This window comes from Megalobrama amblycephala, linkage group LG9 (genome assembly GCF_018812025.1).
Source record: "Megalobrama amblycephala isolate DHTTF-2021 linkage group LG9, ASM1881202v1, whole genome shotgun sequence".
In the NCBI taxonomy this organism is placed as follows: domain Eukaryota; kingdom Metazoa; phylum Chordata; class Actinopteri; order Cypriniformes; family Xenocyprididae; genus Megalobrama; species Megalobrama amblycephala.
This window is the reverse complement of record NC_063052.1, coordinates 34,003,143-34,025,094: the sequence shown is the minus strand read 5'-3', so window position 1 is coordinate 34,025,094 and position 21,952 is coordinate 34,003,143. Positions and strand designations below refer to the sequence as shown.

The 21,952-nt window shown below is 35.1% G+C and overlaps 1 protein-coding gene across 1 annotated transcript; it reads left to right on the top strand.

Moving 5' to 3' along the window:
- Positions 1–39: 39 nt before the first annotated feature.
- On the top strand, positions 40–20,471 carry fbxl20 (F-box and leucine-rich repeat protein 20). The gene is made up of 15 exons (XM_048203039.1): positions 40–541; positions 7,319–7,380; positions 7,608–7,662; positions 9,700–9,774; positions 9,905–9,999; positions 10,663–10,731; positions 10,807–10,902; positions 10,985–11,111; positions 12,277–12,351; positions 12,456–12,586; positions 13,347–13,407; positions 13,504–13,548; positions 16,736–16,792; positions 17,085–17,297; positions 19,162–20,471. The coding sequence occupies exons 1-15, from the start codon at positions 500–502 to the stop codon at positions 19,267–19,269; spliced, it is 1,311 nt and encodes a 436-aa protein (XP_048058996.1). The 5' UTR covers positions 40–499; the 3' UTR covers positions 19,270–20,471.
- Positions 20,472–21,952: the final 1,481 nt, after the last annotated feature.

Genomic DNA, 21,952 nt, shown 5'->3' with positions numbered 1-21,952 from the left:
TATATTTAATATTTTACCAGCTTGGTAACATGACAACTATAAAACTGGTAATATTATATCATAAAATAGTTATATTCGACCTTAAAGACCATGAACATTGTCCACTTGTTACTTTTACTTCAGTTAGCCTACCATATCATTAGGCTACACATAGCTTTAAAGTAGGCTATTAAATATGAATTCAGTCTGACAGATTCTTATGGACAGCAATATTTATGAACAACACTGAGCTAATTGTAGTTTACAGACAGGGAAACAGTCTGAGATCTAGTCATGGTAAAGGGGAGGGGGTGATCCGCAACACAACAGGAGATAAGCTTCATTTGTTCATACTTCAACCACTGGGGCTCTTCTGCATCTTCGCCATATACAAACGCGATGAAATTAAGTGAAAACACGGCATGAGCTCGACGGAAACCAGCGGCACCGACACATCTACGTCCTTTTAATAACCGGACGCGCTTTTCCTCTCCGGTTTACCGACTTTATAGTGTTCGGGATGGGTAAGGAGGTGAACGGCGTCTCTCGGAGTCGCTTTGAGGCGAGTAGCCACTGTTTATTTCCAGATTGACATGTCAATGTAAATAATCTTACGTTTTTACTCCTAAACGGCTTAAATAATGGAGGATTATAAGTGTTGTTGCAGTAGAAGAGGCCGAGCTTCCGCAATCATATAAGTTCAGCTCTTCTAATCACTTGTCAGTCTGTAAAACACATTCATTAATGTATGTTGACCAAAGGCAGCGTCAAATCCATCATTATATCCCTTTCAAGTCGCTATATATTATTTCTTGTGAAGTCTACTTTGTGTCGGATTGTAGTATAAACACAACCATTGTTCAAAGCTTAGTGTGCCACAAAGGGTGCTTTAATATTTCTCGTTTATTTACGCGAAGCAACAGTAGGTTGCGATGTACGCTTCGATGGTTTTTATAAATTAAACTGGTTAGCTGAGATTATAGGAGACGGATAATGGTGCTAGGCCCACAGGCTGAAGTGGGGAAAAACAGCCGGCCAAAACAAAAGCTGGATATATACACGGGCCTTTACGCGTAAAAACACATCGCACCTAAATGCATCACCACAGAAAACAGTTGGGCCGGTTTACGACAACATTTAGTTTGTTGTTCCCCTTGAAGACGGAATTTCAGCCGTGTTTAAACAAGTTATAACTGTGTTTTCGTCGGGTGTGTCTCAAAACTTATTGAGTTGACTAGCTAGACTCCATTTTCGTGGCTTCATAGGCGCGTGTTGCAGTTTTGGGCGCCTGTGATGCTGTCTAGATAGGGAGCTCACTAGGTTTGAAAAATAGCCGTAATGTTGAGACACATGGCATTGATGTATATGTTTGTTTGTTTTTGTCTGTATTTGCCATGCACATGCACTCAAAGTGAAACATTGTAGGCCAGTTACTAAAGATTCATTTGTTTTGCTCTACCCTCTGATAAAAAGACTATCCAAACCAAACTTTATGATGGTATCCAGTTTCCACCACATTACCAACTATCTATAAACAGTGAACAGCTTTCGAAACCATATTAACCATACAGAGTGTGACATTGCATCCAAATCACCTATAATGTCCTTTTTGTATGTCATTTTAATTTTTATTTTTGTAAACATAAACATGGCTGATGTGAAAGTTGCAATGAACCAAGTATCTCTGTAACATTTGCCATTGTCTTCTATAGCAAAAGTTATGTGAACGATAAAATAACCATTAAGTATTCCTTTGTGATGCATACATTACTTAGTATTCTAGCTGCAAATGCCATAAAATGACATGCATTCTGAAAGCTTCTTATAATGTTTCGAAAAACCCATAATACTTCATTATGACTTTACTACAGTAACCATGCCATTTAAGTGGAAACTGTGATAACTATGTAAAGGTACGAGGCCTAGTCTCAGTATTTCTATTGCAAAGGCACGGATGTAATCAGTATTTAAGAAGCAATGCATTGTTGCCAGCTTAGGCCTGTTTCTTTTTTTAGGATCGGAGTGATTATCTGGACATTGTTTTGGAGACATCAGCATGAGAGTTATCTTTACAAATAACTGACAGCTCATATTATGCTTGGCTGCTTGATTGTAATGATATTGTCAGAAAACTGGGATATGGTTTTGTTTGTGTGTATGGTTTTGTCATGTTGCCTTACATATTTAGTTGCATTTGACTATTGCAATGGCAAAAAGAGCACAGCCATGCTACAATTTCATTATTGTGCTACACTGAAAATTTGTAGATTTCCTGCTTTTTCTTCAGTTGTATCTTGGCTACTCAGTCAGCACTGACCTAAATGTTGCCATGGAAATGGGTTTGTTTGTGTGTCAACAGAACGTATAGTCAGTAATCCGAGAGCAGGAAGCTGTGTTGCATTACATGTAAACCTGAAAGTCACTGTTTTTGTCATGAAAATGTAGTAGCTGTAGTCAGTAGCAGTTTACTGTATATTGAAATGAGTGCAAAGTCATATTGATATTCAGAGAACCTGCAGGTCACAGGTCACTAGACCTGGAAACAAAATAAAGAGTAGCTGCTTTACCAACTCAACAATACCTGCTGTAACAAAAGAAGGAAGGATCTTACTACGCTTTGAATAAAAGTATATCAATCAATCAATCAATCAATCAATCAATCAATCATCTATCTATTTAGTGGGCAAAATTGATGTCCGGACTTGGAAAACTGACACCTTCACCCTTTACTCAAATATTATATAAAAAAAATTGTTAAAGATTTTGTAAGCATATTGTGTAGTTGTGCTTGGAGTCAATTGTTTCATTTGTGAAAACGCAATGAAACATGACAAATTGTGCGACATAACTTTTGTCCAGGCTGTGATACAAAGAAATTATGAAGACATTGTTATGGAAAAACAAGAGAGAACCAATGAAATATTAATAACTGATTATGTTGTAGTCATTGAATGCTTTTTCCTGTGAACTTTTTGTTTTAGCTTTAAAAGTGCTATATAAATAAAATGTATTTTATTTATATATATATATATATATATATATATATATATATATATATATATATATATATATATATATATATATATATATATATATATATAATTAGATAACTTTTTTTTTTTTCCTTTTCTCTTTTTTGATATTGGGATGAAATAAATGCTCTCTATACATTTACATATGTTTTAGACCTTAAATTTGTTTGTAGTTCATATATTCTCAATGCTTATTATTCTAATGTGAAAAATATTCTCAGTAATAAACTTTTATTTTATTTTATTTTATTTTATTTTTGGTATTGAAGTACAACCCGTACACGTCTTTGTGAGATTCACCCATGTAAAAACAATTTACAGGAGACCTTTAGATATAAAAGGGAACTGGTCATGAGAAAAGTCATCTGGTGATATAGAGTGTTTCTGATGAGCTGGAAACAAGTGATCAATCATTCCTGGTTTGTTACAGTCTGCAGTCAGGCATCACATGGCTCATTCTTAAACAAACAATCAAATGGAAAGTCGCCCCATAGAGAATGGATAGGTGAAAAGGAAACACAAATGGGACAGCTCATAATAATGAATAGCTGTAAGCTATCTCACATATTGTTTGTTTGTCTTTTTTAGCTGAGGTCATGTCTGATTTTGTTGCTGATTTGAAATATGCTATTTAATTGTGAATTCTCCAAGCAGTTTTGGAGATTCCCCCATTCAAATAGATAGGAATTGGTCTTGGATGCCCGAAATAGCTGCCCGGAGGCGCTGCAAATATGGACTTTGGTTTATATCTCATAATTCTGACTTTTTTCTCGCAATTGCAAGTTTATATCTTGCAATTTTGACTTTTTCTCTTGCATGTTTGAGTTTATAACTCGAAATTCTGACTTTTCTCTTGCATTTGCGAATTTATACTTCGCAGTTCTGAAATTTATCTCGCAATTCTGACTTTTCTCTTACAAATCTGAGTTTTTCTCTCGCAATTTTGACTTTTTCTTTCGCAATTGCGAGTTTATAACTCGCAATTCTGACTTTTTTTCTTGTAATTGTGAGTTTATAACTTGCAATTCTGACTTGTTTTCTCACAATTACAAGTTTATACCTCACAATTCTGACTTTTCTCTTGCAATTCTGACTTTTTCTCTCACAATTTTGACTTTCTTTCGCAATTGCGAGTTTATAACTCACAATTCTGACTTTTCTCTTGCAATTGTGAGTTTATATCTTGCAATTCTGACTTCTTTTCTTAGAATTGTGAGATATAAACTGGAGTTATATTGGGAGTTATAAAGTCCAATTCAGAGGAAAAAAGACTTTATAACTCACAATTGCAACTTTATATCACGCAATTCTGACTTTATAACTCTCAATTGCGAGTTTCAGAATTTCGAGATGTAAACTCGCAATTGCAAGAAAAAAAGCCACAATTACCTTTTTTATTTTTTATTCAGTGGTGCAAACACAGTAGGAGATGTTTAGAAGAATGTGTGAGCGATTTTTGTTTCCCCTTTCATAATGAAAGTAAACAGGCTTTGGGGTTGTGAAGCTCAAAAAAAGACTTTAAGCATGTTCACACTAAGAATAATAACTGTAAAGATAACTATATTGGTTTCCACACTAATAATATTTATTATATGCACATGCAGTTGTTGTCGTCTGTCACTTTAAATGCTTGATCTCTTTAATGTCAGATGGACTCTGATTGGCTATGAATGTTTTTATCAACCTTCAGCTGGAAAAATTGTGATTCCTATGATATTGTTCATTTGTGGTGTTATCTGTAGTGAAGACTTTCCTATCCTCATAGAATTAGGGTGCTTATTAAAACTTTACAGTTATCATTATCACCCTTGATGTGAATGGTTTCTTATGCACTATTTATTCTGAAGCATTGACACAATGTGTCTTGAGGTGCCATGTGTGAAAGCAAAGATTTTCAGAGAATAACAAGTGAAATGTTGTCCTTTCCCTGACACAAAGTTATCATATGGCTTCAGAAGAGTTGAAATATGTTGCACAAGTCATACTGTATACTTTTATTGTGTTTATTGGTCATATTTGCAATAGTACTCATTTTTCATTGTATTGAAAAACATTTTAAACATTCTTTTAGAGGAAAAAGGCCAAGTAAATAATGACTTTGGGTGAACTAAAACTTTGAATTCAGTATTTGCCATCACCTATGATTAACCAGTTATCCCAATCTTATGGGATTGGACACTGGTTTTCTTGGCAATTTTCTTTGTTGAATAGTGAATCAATTTGATCCCAGACTGCTGGGATTCTTCTTCAGATCAAGACAGGGCTACAAAAAGAAATCTGTGTTTTTGTGTTTTTACAAAGGACCGTCCAACGCACACAGAACAGTTTATGTACGCTCCACTATTTTTGGATGTGAGGTCGTTACTTCTCAGGAACATCCGGTCTGGTCTGAATTATTCAGCAAGACAATCTGTATCTCTTGTTACCACTGGGAAAAAAGGTTTTGTGGTGTGATGAAACCAGGATAAGACCTCTGGTGTTAATTTCATGTAGTATGTTTGGCACAAAGTCAAGCCTATAGGGCTAAATTTCAGCTGCAAAAAAAACAGAATTTGGGATTAAATTACTTTTTTCAGATTATAATACATTCTTCACTACTGCCAATTAAGTGACAGGATGAAGGAAGACAAGTGCTGTGAATTGCCTAATTTCTGGATAATTTTCTGCCATTATCTGTCAAGTTTACGAACGTTTCCTTTAACCCTACAACACAACACAATGCAATCCGTAAAATATGGGAGAAACCCCTGTGAAAAATCAATATGGAAAATTCCTGTTAACACGGATCCTATTTTTACAAACTTTTCTTAGAGTGCAGTGAAAATATTATGTCTAGATAAACAGGGACTGGTCTTAGACATTCCTCCTGCTTGTTAGCATTACCATGAGCTAGAAAACAGAATGTGTGAAAACTCACTGTGTGGGATTGAGGAAGCGCCAACAAACTTTGCAAGAGATTGTTACAATTCTAAAGGTCAGAGAGAGAGCAAGAAACCTTGACTAACCTTATAAGGCAGCTTCAATGGGAAATATATGGTCAAATATAGTCATTTTTTTAATTCAAGTTTTTATTGCTTTTGGAAGGTGAAAGGGTAAGAAAAATTCCAACATCACAATAATAATAATAATAATAATACAATGTTACAGATTTGTATAGGCACATCCTCTTTGACACCATTTACTCTATTAAGCATAGATTCGTAAGAAGCAATTTCTATCATTGCACAAGCCCAATCTTTCACTTCTGGGGCTTTCATTATCTTCCAGTGTCTCAGAATAATCCTGCTAGCCACTGTAATACCCGTTTCCAACTGGCACTTCAAAATATAGTCCATTTTGAGGCTAGAGAGTGATAGATTATTTGGCATCTCACAATTAAAACTATTAAAAATTATTTATAATTATTTATAAAAAAATAAAAACCCTCAAATGAAATTTCCAGTGTTGTCTTGGCAATTAACTGAAATAAGTTAAAGTTTAAGTGATGTACTAAAATGATGAATTTATGAAGTTATGAATTGTTGGCCTGGTTTCACAAACAGAGCTTAGATAAAGCCAGGATTAGGCCTTAGTTCAATTAGGACATTTAAGTAGCTTTTAAAAACAGTACTGGTGTGCATCTTGAGACAAAACAATGGCACTGATATATTTTAAGATGTGTCAGTGCAAGTTTCTTTCAGTGTAAACAGCTCAAACATGCATTTTAGTCTGAGAATAGGCTTAAATGGATAGTTCACCCAAAAAAGAAAATGTTGTCATCATTTACTCACCCTCAGGTTGTTCCAAACCTGTATGAGTTTCTTTCTTCTGTTGACGGTAGCCATTGACTTCCATAGCTGCTCCCGGCCCCCTTTCCAAAAGAGGGCGGAGCTTTAACAGCTCACGCTTCGGTTGCTCAACAACAACAAAGCTGGAGAATCTCACGCAGCCAAAATGAGGATTGTCAGTAACTGTGTTCAGCCTTACATTGTTCAAACCGGAGTCGGACACTGATGGAGAGACTCCGGAAGAAGTTATAACTTTTAGAATGAAACTGGATGTTTCTGACCACCCCTTTAAAGAACTTTGTTATAAAACCAAAGCCTCTGTATTCTCTCGTATAAGAATACGAAAGACACTTTTCAACAAAACACACAGACAGAAATCAGCCACTGTTTGTCCTGTCATTCTGCGGTTCGAACTGAAGTATTGTCGTCTTTTTTTATTGTTTAAAGTACGTGATTTGCTGTAAGACACTGTAAACGCTATTGACCTTTGAACTCTCAAGACACACAGTTTTATAAATGAACGTCTTTCTCTCTCCTCAGATGTTCTCCAATAACGATGAGGCTGTTATCAACAAGAAGCTGCCGAAGGAACTGCTGTTACGGTTGGTGTGAAACCCATTCAGCACTTCTCTTTCTTCCTGCTTCATTTCCTTATTCTAATAATCTCTTCTTGTTAATAGTATTAATCATCTGTCTTCTTCATCTTTCCTTAACCTTGCTGTTTTTATAGCATAGAAATAATGACTGACTTTAATGACACGCTCTATCACAACTATTTGTTAATGATGTTTGATAATGGTTTTGATGTTGTCTTTTTTTTTCTCCACAGAATCTTTTCATTTCTGGATGTAGTCACGCTTTGCCGCTGCGCACAAGTCTCACGAGTAAGTGTAATTTAGTCAAGGGACTTCATAGAGTAGACTGGTGTTTTGTGCCACATTAAAAGTGCCCTAGAATGTTCTTTCACAAGATGTAATATAAGTCTAAGGTGTCCCCTGAATGTGTCTGTGAAGTTTCAGCTCAAAATACCCCATAGATTTTTTTTAATTAATTTTTTTAACTGCCTATTTTGGGGCATCATTAACTATGCACCGATTCAGGCTGCGGTTCCTTTAAATCACACGCTCCCTGCCCTCCGAGCTCTCGACTATAATACAGTGCATAAACAAAGTTCACACAGCTAATATAACCCTCAAATGGATCTTTACAAGATGTTCAACATGCATACTGAATGCATGGATCGGATCATGTGAGTATAGTATTTATTTGGATGTTTACATGTGATTCTGAATGAGTTTGAGGTTTTGCTCCGTGGCTAAAGCTAACATTACACACTGTTGGAGAGATTTATTAAGAATGAAGATGCCTTTATGAATTATACAGACTGCAAGTGTTCTCTTGTCTCCGTGAATACAGTAATAAACGATGGTAACTTTAACCACATTTAACAGTACATTAGCAACATGCTAACGAAACTTTTAGAAAGACAATTTACAAATATCACTAAAAATATCATGGATCATGTCAGTTATTATTGCTCCATCTGCCATTTTTCACTGTTGTTCTTGCTTGCTTACCTAGTCTGATGATTCAGCTGTGCACAGATCTAGACGTTAATACTGGCTTGTGTAATGCCTTGAACATGGGCTGGCATATGCAAATATTGGGGGCGTACATATTAATGATCCCGACTGTTACGTAACAGTCTGTGTTATGTTGAGATTCGCCTGTTCTTCGGAGGTCTTTTAAACAAATGAGATTTATATAAGAAGGAGGAAACAATGGTGTTTGAAACTCAATGTATGTCATTTCCATGTACTGAACTCTTGTTATTCAACTATGCCAAGGTAAATTCAATTTTTGATTCTAGGGCACCTTTAAGTGTCTATTTTGACATTTGTTCATTTCATGCTTTTAAGAGCCCTCCAGAAACAATATTTTGTGGATTGTGGATTATATGTTGCTTGTAATGCTCCACACTTGATGTGTGGAAGAAAAAAAAAAAAAAAAAAAAAAAAAAAAAATATATATATATATATATATATATATATATATATATATATATATATATATATATATATATATATATATATATATATATATATATATATGAACTAAAATTCAAATGAATTCTTAATATATATGCATATATGTATTATGTATATGTAGAATTCATTCCCTCATTTTATTAATTTTTTCCCTTGTTTTAGTAAATCATGGCAACGTTGTAATAATTCGTTCCTTTGTTTTAGTTAAACAACATGGTCACGACTTACTAAAACGAGGGAACAAATTCTTAATTCTTGACCACGATACATACAGCCCCTTTATTCAAATATTATTATAAATTTGTTAAAGATTTTGTTAGCTTATTGTGTAGTTGTGCTTGGAGTCAATTGTTTTATTTGTGATAGCGCAATAAAAAATGCCAAATTGTGCGACATAATTTTTGTCCAGGCTGTGATACAAAGAAATTATGAAGACATGCAAAACAAGAGAGAACCAACAAAATATTAATAACTGATTGTTGTAGCATTTTTGCATTTTTTTTTTTTTTTGCATAGTATAATAAAAACCTGTAGCTGTAGTTTGCATATTTGAAAAATATTTTTGTCAGATAAATACCTCATCCAAGTTTAGTTATATTTAAAATATTATAAAAATGTTAAATATTTTCCTCATTCTTTTGATGGTTTAATCAAACTTGTCGTGTCAAATTTAACAATAGCAAATATCTCCTCCAGACATCACTTTTGGCCACTACTGTAGATTTTTGCCGTATGTCATTTATGGGGCTCCGCAGGAAGAAGCTCTTATATATTAATATTTTTATATCTTATATATTAATAATATTTTTTAGTATATATCTATCAATAGGGGATTATTGACTTTCTGTTTCTCACTTGCTCTCATTTTCTTAGTCATGGAACCTGTTAGCCCTGGATGGCAGTAACTGGCAGCGCATTGACCTCTTTGACTTCCAGAGAGACATTGAGGTCATTTTTGAGACTTTTTCTTTTCCAAACAAGACAGTTGAAGTCAACATTTTGCTTTAACTAATAAAAAATACACAGAATTCCGAATATGAAGGTAGCTAATAGATCTTACAAATCTCTTCATGTACAGGGTCGTGTGGTGGAGAACATCTCAAAGCGGTGTGGAGGCTTCCTAAGGAAGCTGAGTCTTAGAGGATGTCTCGGAGTCGGAGATAGTGCACTCAGGTAAGAATGAGGGAGCAGATGAATGCTTTATGAGCACTGCAAAAAGATGAAACTATTAAATCTTGAACACCCATTTGAAACTGGAGACTGGAGTCATTTTGCTCTTTAGGTGAATTAGCCTAAAGTCACCATGAAATCAAAATTGAAATTTCTTATTTTTGATGGAGTATTGCAGTATTTATTTTAAATGATTTATCCGTCTACATCATTTTTTTAAATTCATGTACCCTTGTAATCTTTATTCAAAAGAACTTCCTCTCCCTCTCGCACCGACATCTCTTCTCTGATGATGTTTTTACTGGCGTGAGGGCGGGACAACCTGTCACTCACATGAGATCCACCAATAGCAAACCACAAACATCCAATCAATACCCCATGGGCAAAATCAAGTCCCACCCTACATGTTGTCTTGTTTGAAAAGCCGTTTCACTCAGAAATACATCGCAATAAGGAAGAAAAGGCTGTTGCAACTTTCAAGCAATTTTATGCTGACTTTGAGACCTGTCAAGAAAGTAGATTGCCTCTTTAATATTCATACATGAGTTTAGTAATGCTTTCCATTTTGAAGGGCATTACATTAGACTAAAGACATTATTGTGACTTGGAAAATTCAAGCATTTTTTAAAGTTTAATTATGTTTTAAAATGTGTTTGTCTCTTGTAGAACGTTTGCCCAGAACTGCAGAAATATTGAGCTGCTCAGCCTCAATGGCTGCACCAAGATCACTGACAGGTGGGTGAAGGTGTGTGTGTGTGAGAGAGAGAAATGTTTTTGATCTCTGTTGAACTTCTGTCTTTCTTTTTGCAGTACCTGTAACAGCTTGAGTAAATTTTGTCCCAAACTGAAGCACTTGGATCTTGCCTCCTGCACCTCAATCACGAACCTGTCCCTCAAAGCTCTGAGGTCAGAGGCCACAGATGCACATACTTGCTGGTTATGCAAAATGCTTCTCTATGGCTAAATGACTCTCTCTGTGTCATTTTAGCGAGGGCTGTCCTTTGCTAGAGCAGTTGAACATCTCGTGGTGTGATCAGGTGACCAAAGACGGCATACAAGCGCTTGTGAGATGTTGTCCGGGACTCAAAGGCCTGTTCCTCAAGGGCTGCACACAGGTGATTCTGAACTTTCACATAATCTTACAGCCCTCTTCGCTGTTCTTCCTCTTTTGCTGCGTTATTTAAACCCACTTATAGCTTTTTGAATTGAAATAAAGCTAAAATAAAATATAACGGTGGGACTTTACAATAAGGTCTCTCTTGTTAACATTAGTTAATGCATTAGCTAACAAGCTAACTAATTAGCTGACTTAATAATGAGAAATTTATTTTTTATTTATTGACCTTTGTGGTAACACTTTACAATGTTAGGTTTTGTTAGTTAACATTAGTTAACTACTTTAGTAAACATGACCTAAGAATTAGTTTTGGCTGCGTGAGATTCTCCAGCTATGTTGTTGTTGAGCAACAGAAGCACGATCTGTTAAGCTCCGCCCTCTTTTGGAAAGCGACTGGAAGCAGCAGCTCATTTGCATTTAAAGGGACACACACAAAAATGGCGTGTTTTTGCTCACGTTCAAATATGGGCAAATTTGACAAGCTACAATAAATGATTTGGTGGGTATTTTGAGCTGGAACTTCAGACACACTCTGGGGACACCAGAGACTTACATTACATCTTGTGAAAAGGGGCATTATAGATCCCCTTTAAATAAAGTAATGTAGAAATATTTAATAATAAAAAAACGAATAAAAATGACAAAAGCACATAACAAAATGACTAAAATTAAAATGAAAGTCAAACTATAAAAACAAAAGCTTCAAAATATTAATAAATACTATAGTCCCGACCCAATTTCAGGGCATTGGTTGACGCAAACGGCCCACAGTGTTTACGAAAACTAAAAAATGATCCATCAACTAACCTGAAAATGTGGTTCATGTTTTAACATCTAGATTAACCATGGTTATCCACATTGAAACCTGCTTTTTCATGCAATAATAACCTGATAAGCTCAAAAAGATCAAGAGACAAAAAGAAAAAATATATGTATATGTAAAAATATATATACTTTTATGGTAATTGTTGTCATTGATTCTTCATTGTCATTGATTTGATGTCACTGAATCTCCTCATTTTGTATTTTATGGGTTTGAAACAACATGACGGTGAGTAAATGATGACAGAAGTTCAATTTTTTTGGTGTACTGTCTCTTTAAATCCAACCAATCGTTTAGTAACACATTATCTGTCTCTCTTTTATGTTTTCTCTCTTTATAGTTGGAAGACGAAGCACTTAAGCATATTGGAGCACATTGTCCAGAGCTGGTCACACTCAATTTGCAGACATGTTCAGTAAGACACACACATTTACATTCTCTCATACATCGGATGGGTGCGAATATGTCCAAGCGGATGGGTTCCTCATCTAGGTATGTCTCTGTGTGTGAATCGAGCAGCAGATCACAGATGAAGGTCTTATAACCATCTGTCGCGGGTGCCATCGGCTGCAGTCTTTGTGTGTGTCTGGCTGTGCAAACATCACAGATGCTATTCTCAATGCCTTGGGCCAAAACTGCCCCCGTCTCAGGTACATAACACGCACACATATCCGCTAATGCATTTGCATGCAATTAGACGTTACCCAATTTTTATCCTCTTTTAACCCTCTGGTGCTGTTGGGCCATTTTTGACCAAAAAACTTTTATGTTTTGTTTTTTAGAATATTTTTTACTTCATCTGAATGGAACGAAATTTGGTAACGGTTTTGGCACTTGCTGTGTGAACACACACAAATCATGAACATGATTCGAAAAAGTCACACTTGTATTGTTCGTAGTCAAAAATGACCACATTGGAAAAGAATGGGAGACGAATCTCATCTTGTGGAAACGTTTGGTACTGCGCCCAAACAAAATCTTACTGAAAGCTCATTTTTTGAGATATCAACCTCAAATTTGGAACACAGCTTGTTTAGATTCATTACAATTTTATAACTTTTTTTTTCACTTTTTTTAAAACTTTTTTCAGCAATAATCTGCCAGGTGTCATCTTTAAAAAGAGACCAAACTTAAGTCTGTGTTCCAAAGCAATCTATAAATGACAGTTTAAGTTTTGTTTCATTTAAGGTCTATTCCTCGAAAAGTGAATAAATGGATTATAACTACTGCATAAACATAATTTAAAACCATAAAAATCCCCTAAAATTACAAAATATTAAATAAAAAAACATTATCAAACTAAAATACAGTACGATAATTTCATTGAAAAAAAAAAAAAAAAAAATTTACCGACACGCAAACAGCACCAGAGGGTTAAACTTGGAACCATTGATCTTTTTGTTTCTGTAGAATATTAGAGGTGGCTCGCTGCTCTCAGCTTACAGATGTAGGCTTCACCTCACTTGCACGGGTGAGTAAACAATCCGACAAACACAAACCTCCATCTGTGCTGAACCTCCAGAGTTTCTAACAACACAAATCAAATGCATCATTTCCTATTTTACAGAATTGTCATGAACTAGAAAAGATGGATTTAGAAGAGTGTGTACAGGTAAGTCAGAATGGGTTTGCATTAAGAGAGTAACGCATGAAAATACAACACTACAAAATGTTAAAATATTCTTACATACTACATTAAGAACATTACATTTGATAAAATATATAATAATAAATACATTTTTTGTTGTCCATCACTTTTGCTGATGATAATTCTGGAGACTCTAATGGCTAGTTTCCACCGAGTGGTACGGTTCAGTACAGTACAGTACACAATTATTTCTATTTCCATTGTCAGAAGTTGTGAATGGTACCAAATACTGAACTGTACCACTTTTTGGGGGCCTTCTGTTGAGGTACCTAGCACAATAGTACCGCTACCAAAAGGGTGGAGCTACACTCACTGCAGAATGTTGATTGGTTGACAGAGAATCATCACATCGCGTGCTACAAGGGGAGTAACAACACAATACTGGGGAAGGGGAATAACAAGAGGAATAACAACACAATGTGTATTTTTCAGCTGTTTTTCCTTGCAGCCTTCAGCCTTTGCTCAAACAAAGCTGCTGTATGTCCTCCATTGTTGTTTACTGTCACTTTCTTCTTTACGTGAGAATGACGTCAGTCGCTACTTTCTGGCATACACCAGGCCTATAATGTAAGGGTACTGTTGGCTGTGGAAACACAAGCCGGATCAGGGTTTACCATCCCGAATCGTACTGTACTGAACTGAACTGAACTGAACCATACCGCTTGGTGGAAATGAGCCATTAAAGTGCCCTGTAGCAAATTAGCTCAAAATAAATATGAATAATTAATCATAACTAGTTATAATTAATTATTAATATTTGAATCAGTTAATAAAATTAACTTAATGTAATAAAATTAATATTACAATCAATTAACCTGTTGTCCAATGAACACACAGTGTTAATTGTTTATTAATTCTAAGAAATGTTCATTTCCAGGTTATGGGAAATAACAATCTTATTCTACCAAAAGACTGTAGTCAGGACCGACATGAAAAGGGACTCCCGTATATGAGCGCAAAACATGGACAACCTTACGTGTGACATGAACAAGACTTTATTAACTAGACTAAACGCTTAAACTACTCTAACATTCACACACATACATGCATACAGTTTACCAAGAGAGAGAGAGAGAGAGAGAGCTAAAGCAGAGTACAGGAAGCAAGAGGTTACAGCATTGTTGGACATTTCAGCAGATCAACAGCCTTCAGCAAACCATCAGTTTAGTTTTAACAGGCCCTTCTTTAAAAGGGGTAAGGATACTCAATGTATCCGATAATGAGACTAAGTTTGATACTTGCATGTCTCTCCAAGTTGAATTAAAACTGTCCTGATGCAATTTGTGGAGGCTCCCGTTGAATCTTTGCTGATGTTGTCTTGATGAAAGAGAACCAGTTGGATTCAGAGGATCTTTGGTGAATGGAAGGTCTAGGCCGAGGCCTGGCACAAGCTTGGGGTTCCTTAGAAGCTTCTAGCTTCTTACAGCGTCATCTTGACGTCAGCATTTGTCAGTAAAAGAAAAGAAGAGGAGGAAGAGCAGGAAGAGAAGGGGGTTTGATCTTGTGATCAGTGAATATAAGGGGTGAAGATGTCACACCCTCTTGAGGTGTCTGAGCCAATAAGGAGTTTCCCTTTCAGAGGGAAGTTTTACGAGTCTTTGTTCTGTAGCAAGATATTAGCATAAGACACTGGATTGGATGAATAAGAGAATAACCTTCTAGATTCTTATAATACTAACATGTCACAGAGTTAGTAACATGTAACATAAATTACCAAATAGGAAATGAAAGTTGGAGTCCGTAGATACCAAACATGCTGCCAATGTGATCTCGGTTAACTATACATTTGCAACTATGGAACATTAATACCAAAATAGTTCAAAAGAGAGAATTAATACATAGAATAAAGCCTATAAAAGGAAAGTCATGAGATGGGAAAATTGGATACATGTTTATACATTTCCCAAGTGGTTATATAGAGAATACATAGGATTAAGAGAGTTTATTTGTCCTTCTCAGGAAGAATGAGTCACTAGTCTCTCCAGAATTCTTCTGGATCATAAAAGTACCATATAACTGTAACAGGACACTTAGGTTGGCCTGTGTGCTAGCAACATTGGGATGCTGGTTACAGTTTTAGGGGGATGAGTTCAGAGAACTTTGATAGTGAGAGTGAGTTTATGGGTAATTCATTAAATACAATGAATAATTGTGTGGCTGATTGGTCCAGACGCTACAGCCCCATTATACTTTTTTTTTTTAATACTTTTTACTTTTTTACTTTTTTTGTAACACATTTGCATAATGCAAGTCTATGGTTTTATTGGCTTTTTGCCCGTGGGCAATGTCTACATTGACCTGTCCTCAAACACTGTAGTTGTAGCACAACTTCCAGTCTGCTTGGAGAGGTTCTTGAGACTCCAGAAACACTCACAGCTTCGAATACCTGTTTGCTGCTCAACACTGGCTTTTTCTAGCTGTTCTTTCAATATAATTAAAGAGTTAATTCACCCAAAAATGAAACCTTCGTTCATCTTCAGAACACACATTAAGATATTTTTGATCCAAGAGCTCTCTGACCCCTCCATAGACAACAGTTAAATTACACTTTCAAGGCCCAGAAAGGTAGTTAAGACATTGTTAAAATAGTCCGGCTCATTATTGGAAAAAACGCAGGCTCCTGCGTCAGTATCACACACATGCGTCATGTGAACAGCGTCAGCCAATACTGAGCCGGCGTTCTGATGAAGAACCCTGGAAGCATTGCACTGTGTTTGCTACATCAACAGCGTAGGAGAATGGCAGGGAAGAGAAGAAATTGTTGAATAAATTTGCTATTTTTGTTTTTTATTCTAGTCGACTTTTTAACAGTGTCGTTACTGCCTTTCTGGGCCTTGAAAGTGTTGATTTATGTTGCTGTCTATGGAGTCAGAGAGCTCTCGAATTTCATCAAAAATATCTAAATTTGTGTTCTGAAGATGAACAAAGGTCTTGCGGGTGTGGAACGACATGAGGGCGAGTAATTAATGACAGAATTTTCATTTTTGGGTGAACTAACCCTTTAATTTTTTTTGACAGAAGCCTTTATCTGACCAAGTTCTCTCATGTTAGTTCGATAATCTCCATTTAGTTTTCACACAATGTTAGTTGCTTTTCTAAATTTATAAATGTATATAAAAGCCCCGTTATAATGTTACCTCTTTCTCTATAGATTACAGATGGAACGCTCATCCAGCTATCTATACACTGCCCTCGACTCCAGGTTCTGGTAAGAGTTAAAAAACAAAATGTACAATTAAAAAAACGCATTTTGTATTTTAGAGGTGTCAATTTAATGTGTAAATTTGATGTGATTCATAATAAAAAATCTGCCACAATAATGTCCCAATGTCTTATTTTCATTTGAGGGCTTTTCTCAGCTAATATGTGATTAATTGCAATTAATTTGAACAACTAATCAGTATATGTTATTAATACTAATAATTTCTGCAACTTTTCTTGGGTGTTATTGGCTTATGTATTTTGATCAGAAAAGCCTCTTGTTCAAATTCATGTTTCAGAGTTTGTCCCACTGTGAGCTGATCACTGATGACGGCATCAGGCAGCTGGGCAGCGGACCCTGTGCTCATGACCGACTGGAGGTGATCGAGCTCGACAACTGCCCGCTCATTACAGACGCTTCATTAGAGCATCTGAAAACCTGTCACAGCCTGGACCGCATCGAGCTGTATGACTGTCAACAGATCACCCGCGCCGGCATTAAACGCTTGAGGGTAAGACCTTTTTTATGCACAGAGAGGCAAAACATAGTAGTTTATTGTTTCTTATCTTATGGATACTTAAAATAAAACTTTTGGGATATATATATATATGATTTGCAGTCCTCAGTATGGTCCACAGACATTTATGAATTGAATTTAAATGATTTAAATAGATATTACAAGTGTAAATAGTTGCTCTGATTTGATTTTTCGTTGATGTTGTGATGCATCACGAAATCTGATTAGGTTCTGTGGTTTTGAAAGACTCTTCTGCTCACCAAGGCTGCATTTATTAGATGAAAAATACAGTTAAATCTGTTATATTGTGAAATATTATTCCAATTTAAAATAACGGTTTTCTAGTTGAATATATTTTAAAATGTAATTTATTCCTGTAATCAAAGCTGAATTTTTTAGCATCATTTCTCCAGTCTTCAGTGTCACATTTCTTATTATCAGTCAAAACTTTTGCTGCTTAATGTTTTTGTGGAAACCGTGATTTTATGGGATTCTTTGAATATAATGATCAAAAGAACAGCAGTTATTTGAAATTTAGTTTTTTTGTTATAAATGTATTTATTTCTTCTTTAAAAAAGAAAAATCTTTCTGAAAGAATTTAAACCATCTGCCAAATGCATTAATGTAATTGTAAAAAAAAAAAAAGTATTATTATTATAAATGTTAAAAACAATTGTGCTTCTTAATATTTTGGATTTTAATATTTGGAATATTTGAATCTAGATTCTTTGAATAGAAAGTTAAAAAAAAAAGAAATTATTAGAAATTATAAATGCCTTTAGTGTCACTTTTCATCAATTTATTGCAGCCTTGCTGAATAAAAGTATTAATTTCTTTCCAAAAAATTATTAACATCCCTAAACATTGGAGATATGTACAATAGATATAGAAAATAGATATTTAAAAGAAATAACATTCGTTTTTGGGTTATTGTAAATTGTAGGATTAAACAATAGGACACATTTTATGACTTAAAATGATCATTTATTTTATACAGTTGTATTTTATATAATATACAATGAAAAATATTAGACAACAGAATAACATTATTTAGTTATGATCCATTGACAAGGCTTTAGAAAGAACACAAGAGGGAGCTCACACAACACATCAGCCTGTGCTGATCATCTCAAAATGGATTGATGTATGCTGATATATATCGGTTTAAGAGTTAGTTCACCCAAAAATGAAAATTCTGTCATTAATTACTTACCCTCATGTCATTCCACACCCTTAAGACCTTCGTTCATCTTCAGAACACAAATTAAGATATTTTTGATGAAATCAGAGAGCTTTCTGGCCTCCAATAGACTGCAACGTTATCACTTTCAAGGCCCAGAAAAGTAGTAAAGACATCATTAAAATAGTCCATGTGACTATAGTGGTTCAACCTTAATTTTATGAAGCAAACAGAATACTTTTTTAACGCACTTTTATTATTTTTGTTTGTTTTTTGCGCACAAAAAGTATTCTCTTCTTGTCGCTTCATAACATTGTCACATGGACTATTTTAGCAGTGTCTTTACTACCTTTCTGGGCCTTGAAAGTGGTAATAACTAACAGTCTATCGGAGGTCAGAAAAAACTCGTATTTCATCAAAAATATCTTAATTTGTGTTCCGAAGATGAACGAAGGTCTTACGGGTGTGGAACGACATGAGGGTGAGTATAATTAATTTTTGGGTGAATTAACCCTTTAAACTTTGGTTGTGTACATGTTTATTTACAATCATTTGTTTTTTGTGATTAATCAGTATGATAGGGCGGCAGAAGCTTTATCATATGCCAGTGAGCTTCTTTTTTTTATGTATTTTTTTTCCCCCCCTAACATTGTTTATTTTTTCCATCTTCCTCTTTAGACTCACTTGCCCAACATTAAAGTTCACGCCTACTTTGCACCCGTGACTCCGCCTCCATCGGTGGGCGGGAGCCGCCAGAGATTCTGTCGCTGCTGTATCCTTCTATGATGTAAAGCGGACTGTGCATCTTGACCTCTCACCCCCTGATCCACCTAGAGCACGTGCTGGTGGGTCCCCGGTCAGAGCGGACGGGAGTGACTGAGAGACATGCAGTACTCCACACCCAGTCATGAGCTTTAATCAACACTACAGTCCATTCAGTGGCTTTATACAAGACTCTTATAGGGTAATTAAAGTGGACGAATTGGGGGAATGTGCTACTTTGTTCATTGCAAACTATTTGGAGAAGAGAACAATGGGGCCTTTATGAAAAACATTTGGCCACTTGTTATTGGATGGACCATCTCGATTTGATTCGAGATCATGGTAGAAACAGGAGACGATCACAAGGTAACCAGCTCATCTTTCTTGCCCCTAAACACACAGTAATGGTGGTCTTTAACCTGTGAGCCCCTCATGACACACATTCAAACACATCTCTCACATATACATACAAATGGATTCTCTCTTTCTCTCTGTTTGTGTTGCTCTGAGACTGAATATTTTTAAAGCATGATTATCTTCCAAGTCTTGCTTTTTTTTTTTTTTTTTTTTTCTGTCTTTACCTGGAGATCTATTCAGCAGAAGGCGTCTGAGTTACAGTCAAGATACAGGGGCAGATTTAGGCAAGTGGGAAACTGTGAACTGTGTTCAGCTGATGAGCGAGTGTCTCGCATGCTGCGCAGAAGTGTGTGCGTGTGAAAATCTGTCATTCGTGATGATGGAGAGAACGGCAGTGGGCTTCATTCATGAAACAAGCTCTCATAAATCTATTACTTCATCTTGGCCTGTGGTTCTTAAGAAAATAAACGCACTTTTCACTTTCTTGTTAATTTATTTAAATAAAGTTAAACTAAAAATTAAATAAAATAAATAATACCAAATACATACTTTGAGAAAAATCATTCAGAAAAATTAGTTCAAACAATGTGTACACACACACACACATATATTGTGTGTGTATATATAATTATACATGCATATAATTTATTTTTTTAAACTGATAAAATGCTAATATATAAATATATATTTTATAAGTTATACTTAAGTTGAACTATCATTTACACCGCATCTCAAAGTATGTATTTGGTATTTATTTTATTATGTGAGTGCGTGCGCACATTATATATATATATACACACAGTCAAACCAAAATTTATTCAGACATCTTGAATATTTCATTCATTAATACAGTTTATTCACTATAGTTTTCAAAAATATGACAAGATCAAAAATATAAACGATATGAAAAATTAATCTTAATTATGTCAGATAACACTTAAGCAAAACATGGTCAGGTCAAAGTGTCTGAATAATTTTTGGTTCCAAATTTTTATCAATTTTACTGGTAGTCCACTGTATGAAGAATTTTTGGGTATAATATGTCACAGTTTACTTTATTTTGCTATCCTCACTTACATAAATGAACTATAGTGTCCTGCAATCACCAGTAAAAATATACCAAAAATATCAAATATATATATATATATATATATAATATACACTTACTAACATTTTATCATATATTATCATATGTTCTCTCAAGCATCATCACTGACGCTCAGATAAATGAGAAATATTGAAGTGGTTTATTTGAATCATATTTTTAAAAAAATGCAACAATATTTTTATGATGTATTTTCACAGTTTAAGATTGAAAGTCTGGGTCTTGGACCAAGGAAAAACAACAGAATATATGCATAAGACATTTGAAAAATAAAATCGATAGTGAAGGCATGACAGTTTTAAACTTACCACTGAGGTATAAAAGTCCTCACAGCTGAAGAAACACTAAGATTAATTTTCAAAGGAATGCTTTACAAGGAAGCAATCGACACAGTGGTTAAGTAGTTGATGCGTTTCATGAATGAGGCCTGATGTGTTTTAGCTGTGTGTGTTTTCACGTCTCCACTGCAAACAAGCAAACAAGCAAATCAACCATCAACATGTACTTTACAATCAATCATCCGCTGGGTTATAAAGTACACAAACATACTGATTTCTGAGCGCTTGTACTCCGATTACGAAAACAATCAAAAGTGTTTGTTTTAGAATGTTTTGTTTGTTCGTACTTGTTTTCATCATGATTGTGGTCATTTCAGTTTAGCCTCTGTTTTGAGTCACATGAGGCCATTTGTGAAAATGTCAGTGTCTGTTTTTCTTTTTGCAAATTTTTGTAGGTAAGCATTAGATAATGACCTTATTGAAATGAGTTGCTGTACATGTAGAATATTTTGATAGGGCTTTATGAAAGAATATGGATGAGCTGGAGGCAATGTGGTGGCCTATTTATGCCATTTTTGTGGCATATAAAACTTTACATAATGTTACTTGATGAAAATTGCAATTACAATAAGCCACTTTTAATTTAATTTCTATTAAGTTGCTCCAGAAAGTACTCAAGTACTCACACTTTTACACTTTAGACAGAGAGGAACGCGGCTGGGATTAACATACTGAAAGCATTTTATTTCCGTCACACTCTTTAGAGAAACGTATTTCAGCTGATCAGAATCATATATGCAATAAAAAGCTATTTTGAAGTAGGTTTTCTTTGTGATGGTATGAGACTCATAGCTGTCATCAGTTTTTTTGGTGATGTTCTGTCAGGTTTGCTGCAGGCCTGTTTTGATTCTTTTCTTTTTAATCTGTTTAATTTTCCAGTTTTTGTTCTCGACTTTTGACTTTAAAA

What these genes read in the sequence shown, in the direction of transcription:
- fbxl20 (XM_048203039.1), top strand. Translation starts at nt 500, where the DNA reads ATGGGTAAGGAGGTGAACGGCGTCTCTCGGAGTCGCTTTGAG. An exon ending in TCCTCAAGGGCTGCACACAG is followed by an intron (nt 11,112 to 12,276) that starts GTGATTCTGAAC and finishes CTCTCTTTATAG; the next exon opens with TTGGAAGACGAAGCACTTAA. An exon ending in TCAATTTGCAGACATGTTCA is followed by an intron (nt 12,352 to 12,455) that starts GTAAGACACACA and finishes TGAATCGAGCAG; the next exon opens with CAGATCACAGATGAAGGTCT.